Source organism: Nycticebus coucang, chromosome 4 (assembly GCF_027406575.1).
Source record: "Nycticebus coucang isolate mNycCou1 chromosome 4, mNycCou1.pri, whole genome shotgun sequence".
NCBI lineage: Eukaryota > Metazoa > Chordata > Mammalia > Primates > Lorisidae > Nycticebus > Nycticebus coucang.
In genome coordinates, this window is record NC_069783.1 from 138828503 (window position 1) to 138834612 (window position 6110).

Sequence of the window (6110 nt, forward strand, 5' to 3'; positions counted from 1 at the left end):
AGTAGCTGGGATTACAGGCACCCACCAGCTAATGTTTAGAGATGGGGTCTCGCTTTTGCTCAGGCTGGTCTCGAACTCGTAAGCTCAGGCAATCCACCAGCCTCGGCCTCCTAAGTGTTGGGATTACAGGCATGAGCCACTGCTTCCAGCCTTACTTTTGCATGTTTTTATTTTTAATTTAATGTATTTATTTTATATTTTTATTTTATTATATTTCTATTTGTTATTTAATTTTGTTTTGTTTTATATTTTTATATTTTATTGTTAATATGTTTTATTATTTTATTTATTTATTTATTTATTTTTTTGGTAGAGACGGAGTCTCACTATACCACCCTCGGTAGAGTGCCGTGGCGTCACACAGCTCACAGCAACCTCCAACTCTTGGGCCCAAGCGTTTCTCTTGCCTCAGCCTCCCGAGCAGCTGGGACTACAGGCGCCCGCCACAACGCCCGGCTATTTTTTGGTTGCAGTTTGGCCGGGGCTGGGCTTGAACCCGCCACCCTCATTATATGGGGCCGGCGCCCCACCAACTGAGCCACAGGCGCCGCCCTATTTATTTAATATTTTTAGTGACTGAAACAAAAACACCTAAAACTGCAGTTTCTGGAAGAACTACTTATTCTTGCCCATCTTGTACCTCTCTTCAAACTTGACCTTGGCCTCCTGTTGGGCTTTGCGTTTAAGAGCAGAGTCTCTGAAGACATCCTTGTTGACAACAGTTTTGTCCAAGGGAATATCCACAGAGTACCTTGTGGGCATGAGGGGATTGTAGTTATAAACTTTTACAAAAGACTTAATCTTTGATCGCTCGGCAATCTTCTTCTTGCCCATGGCAGCTGTCACTTTGCAGAGATAGCGGTCAATTCCAGCCACCAGAGTATGGCTGTAGGGGTGGTCTGAGGTGCCATTAACAATGTTCTTCACGGGTGGCGCCTGTGGCTCAGTCAGTAGGGCGCCGGCCCCATATACCGAGGGTGGCGGGTTCAAACCCGGCCCCGGCCAAATTGCAACCAAAAAATAGCCGGGCGTTGTGGCAGGCGCCTGTAGTCCCAGCTACTGGGGAGGCTGAGGCAAGAGAATTGCTTAAGCCCAGGAGTTGGAGGTTGCTGTGAGCTGTGTGAGGCCACAGCACTCTACTGAGGGCCATAAAGTGAGACTCTGTCCCTACAAAAAAAAAAAAAAAAACAATGTTCTTCACGATGACGGCTTTGTGTCCGGAGTAGCGTCCAGCTAGGACCAGCACCACTTTCCCAGATTTCATGAATTTGCCCATTTCTGGCACCACCCGGGCCCTCGATTCCCAGAATGCGAATGGTGACGGATTGGAGGACCCACCACGAGAAACCTATTTTATTATTTTATAATATGTTGTTAATTTTATTAATTTTATTTAATTTAACAGACAATCTCACTCTGCTGCCCCGGTTAGAGTGCAATCCTCTTGCCTTAGCTTCCAGAGTAGCTGGGTCTATAGGTGCTTGCCACAATGCCTGGTTAGTTTTTCTATTTTTAGTAGGAATGGAATCTCACTCTTTTTTTTTTTTGTAGAGATAGAGTCTCACTTTATGGCCCTCGGTAGAGTGCCGTGGCCTCACACAGGTCACAGCAACCTCCAACTCTTGGGCTTAAGCGATTCTCTTGCCTCAGCCTCCCAAGTAGCTGGACTACAAGCGCCCGCCACAAAGCCCGGCTATTTTTTGGTTGCAGTTTGGCCGGGGCCGGGTTTGAACCCGCTACCCTTGGTATATGGGGCCGGCGCCTCACCGACTGAGCCACAGGCGCCGCCCAGAATCTCACTCTTGATCAAGCTGGACACCAACTCCTGAGTTCAATCAATCCACCCTCCTTGGCCTCCCAGAGTGGTAGGATTACAAGCTACAGGCCTTGCCTATGTTTTTGAAAAGCCATGAACTTTTACCTCTTGTCCTCTTCTCTCACAGATCTGTTGCTAGAGCCTTAAGTCCAGATCATTTAGAGAGTGGGACAATGTATATAAATTATTTCACTGGGGCTCCTTATCTGTGTTATTCTAGAAGTCAGGGAGTGCCTGTTTCATATTTGAATGACCAGACACAGTGCCTAGAATATAGCCATAATTCAATAAAAGTCTGTTAAATGCATATCCAACCTGTCATATATAAATATATATATACTTTTTTTAGACAACATCTTGTTTTGTTACTCGGCATGAAGACAGTGGCATCATCATGGCTCACAGCAACATCAAACTCCTGGGCTCAAGCCATCCTCCTGCCTCAGCCTCCTGAGTAGCTGGGACTATAGGCACATGCCACCATGCCTCACTAATTTTTCTATTTTTAGTAGAGATGGAATCTCACTCTTGCTCAGGCTGGTTTCAAATGCCTGGCGTTAAGCAGTTAAGCAATCCTCCCGCCTTGGCCTCCCAGAATGCTAGAATTATAGGCCATGGCACCCTGCCAAATGTGTTGTAAGTTTTTAAATGATCTGTACACAAAACATGAGAGTTGGGTTATGACTCATGGTTTAAAAACACCCTCACTGTACCACTACATACCCATTGGGATGGCTATTATCAAAAAACAAAACGAAAGGCTGGGTTCCATGGCTTGTGCCTATAATCCTAGCTGTCAGGTTGAGATGAGTGGATTACTGGAACTCAGTTTGAGACAAGTCTGAGAAAGAGTGAGGTCCTATCTCTGCTAAAAAATAACGGGGTATAGTGGTGGGTGCCTGTAGTCCTAGCTAGTTGGCAGGTTGTGGCAAGAGTGTTTCTTGAGCCCAAGAGTTTGAAGTTGCTATGAGCTATGATACTCCAGCACTCGACCCAGGGTGACAGAGTGGGACTCTGTTTCAAAAAAAAAAAAAGAGGGTGGCGCCTGTGGCTCAAGGAGTAGGGCGCCGGTCCCATATGCCGGAGGTGGCAGGTTCAAACCCAGCCCTGGCCAAAAACCACAAAAAAAAAAAAGAAAGAAAGAAAAAGTTTTGGCAAGGATGTGGAGAAATTGGAATCCTGTGTGCTGCTGCTGCTAACATAAAATGGTATGGCCATTGTGGAAAATGTTATGGTAGTTCCTCAAAATTTTAAAAACAGGATTATCATGGGATATAGTAATTCTACTTTTGTTACATACCCAAAGTAACTCAAAGCAAGATCTCAAAAAGATATATATATATATATATATATATATATTTTTTTTTTTAGTAGTTTTTGGCCAGGGCTGGGTTTGAACCCACCACCTCTGGCATATGGGGCTGGCACCCTACCCCTTTGAGCCACAGGCACCACCCCTCAAAAATGTGTTTGTATATTCATGTTCACAGCAGCATTATTCACAGCTGCCAAAAGGTGGAAGCAACCCAAGTATCTATCAATGGATGAATGGATAAACAAAATGTGTTATTACATACAATGGAATATTATTCAGCTTTAAAAAGGAAGAAAATTCTGACAAGCGCTATGACATGGATAAACCTTGAGGATATTAAGCTAAGTGAAAGAAGCCAGCTATGAAAACAAATACTGTACGATTCTACTTATACAAGGTACCTAGAGTAGTCGAATGCTGTAGGGTCAGTAGTAGAGTGGTGTTTGCCAGAGAACGGGGGAAGTGGGAATGGGGAACAGTTGTTTAGTGGATATTGAATTTCAGTTTTGCAAGATGAAAAGTTCTGGAGATTGATTGCATAACAATATAAATGTAAAAAAAAAGAAGATGAATGTACTTTACACTACTGAACTGTACACTTAAAAATGGTTAAGATCTGGGGTCACCTATAGTCACAGCTACTTGGGAGACTGAGGCAAGAGAATCACTTAAGCTCAAGAGTTGGAGGTTGCTGTGAGCTGTGACACCACAGCGCTCTACTGAGGGTGACATAGTGAGACTCTGTCTCAAAAATAAGTAAGTAAATAAATAAATATAAAAATGCACAAATAAAAAAGGTTAAGATGGCAAATTTTATGTTACATATATTTTACCACAATTGAAAAATATTCACTGCATGGGCGATGCCTGTGGCTCCGTGGGTAGGGTGCTGGCCCCATATACTGAGGGTGGCGGGTTCGAACCCAGCCCAAGCCAAACTGCAACAAAAAAATACCTGGGCATTGTGGTGAGCACCTGTAATCCCAGCTACTTGGGATGCTGAGGCAAGAGAATTGTCTAAGCCCAGGAGTTGGAGGTTGCTGTGAGCTGTGACACTGTAGCACTCTACCGAGGGCAATAAAGTAAGACTCCATCTCTAAAAAAATAATAATAATAAAATAAAATAAAATAAAGAAAAATATTCACTGTAATACTAAGGTGCCTCCTAGCTTCAAATATCTAGGGCTACTTGATTTTAAATTTTTTCATGCATGTACACACCATTTTTCCTTAGCTACATATAACTTGAGAGTGACAAGAAGCTATAGAAATTGAGATCATAAATATGGGTTAATGAAATCAATCTGAAACCATCTGCTTCCAAACCCTATTCATCACTTGATCTATAGAATTTATTCATTTTTCAGAGACATAGTTTCACTCTGTTGCCCTAGGCTAGAGTGCTATGGTATCAGCCTAGCTCACAGCATCCTCGAACTCCTGGGTTTAAGGTTCAAGTGATCCTCCTGTCTCAGCTTCCTGATTAGCTGAGAGTACATGTGCCCACCACAGTATCTGGCTACTTTTTCTACCTTTATTTTTATTTATTTATTTATTTTGAGACAAAGTTTTACTTTGTCACCCTTCAAACTCTTGGGCTCAAGTGATCTTCTTGCCTCAGCACCCCCAGTAGCTTAGACTATAGGCGCTAGCTACAACATCTGGATTTTTTTTTTGTATTGTTTTGTTTTTTCTTTTTTGAGCCTCAAGCTGTCACCCTAGGTAGAGTGCTGTGGCATCACAGCTCACAGCAACATCCAACTCCTGGGCTCAAGCGATTCTCCTGCCTCCACCTCCCAAGTAGCTGGGACTATAGGCACCCACCACAATGCCCGGCTATTTTTTGGTTGCGGCCATCATTGTAGTTTGGCGGGCCCAGGTTGGATTTGAACCCACCAGCTCAGGTGTATGTGGCTGGCGCCTTAGCCGCTTGAGCCACAGACATGGAGCCAACATCTGGATTTTTCTAGAGACAGGGTCTTGCTCTTGCTCAGGCTGGTCTTAAACACCTGACCTCAGGCAATCCGCTCACCTTGGCTCCCAGAGTGCTAGAACTACAGATGTGAGCTACCATGTCCCGCCAATTTCTCTATCTTTAGTAAAGATAGGGTCTGGCTCTTGCTGAAGCTGGACTCAAATCCTGAGCTCAAGAGATCTTCCTGCTTTGGGCTTCCAGAGTGCAAGGATTTTTTTTTTTTTTTTTTTTTGAGACAGAGTCTCACTATGTCACCCTCGATCGAGTGCTGTGGTGTCACAGCTCACAGCAACCTCAAATTCTTGGGCTTAAGTAATTCTCTTGCCTCAGTCTCCCAAGTTAATTATGGTGGGACTACAGGCGCCCGCCATAATGCCCAGCTAATTTTTGTTCCAATTGTCATTGTTGTTTAGCTGGCTGGGCCAGGTTTGAACCCACCAGCCTCAGTGTACGTGGCTGGCGCCATAACCACCGTCCTACAGGCACCGAGCCACTACATAATAATTTTCATAGGTACAAAGACTAGAGAGCTTTATTATATGTATGTATGTATATGTATGTGTTTGTATGTGTATATGTAAGTGTGCGTATGGTTTTTGTTTTGTTTTGTTTTGTTTTTGAGACAAGAGTTTGACTGTTGCCCTGGGTGGAGTGCTGTGGTGTCACTGTAGCTCACAGCAACCTCAAACTCCTGGGCTCAAGCGATCATTTTGCCTCAGCCTCTTAGTATCTGGGACTATAGGTGTGAGACACTACGCCTGGCTAGTTTTTCTATTTTAGTAGAGATGGGATCTCACTCTTGCTCAGGCTGGTCTCAAACTCCTGAGCTCAAGCAATCCACCCACCTCAGCCTCCCAGAGCGCAAGGATTACAGGCGTCAGCTACTGCTTTATTATGAAAAATAAATCTACCAAGGTCTTTGGTGAAATGGGCATAGAACCTAAAGTAGAAAAGAGAAAAATTGACTTGATTTCTGGAAAGGGAAGAAGAAACTCAAAACCTCA

At 43.8% G+C, this 6110-nt stretch overlaps 1 protein-coding gene across 1 annotated transcript; it reads right to left on the minus strand.

Moving 5' to 3' along the window:
- Positions 1–615: 615 nt before the first annotated feature.
- LOC128584471 (60S ribosomal protein L27-like) lies at positions 616–1276 on the minus strand. Its single transcript, XM_053589400.1, has 2 exons — positions 1202–1276; positions 616–921 (listed from the first exon to the last, which is right to left on the minus strand). Exons 1-2 carry the CDS (start codon positions 1274–1276, stop codon positions 616–618), a joined length of 381 nt encoding a protein of 126 aa, XP_053445375.1.
- Between the last annotated feature and the right edge of the window lie 4834 nt (positions 1277–6110).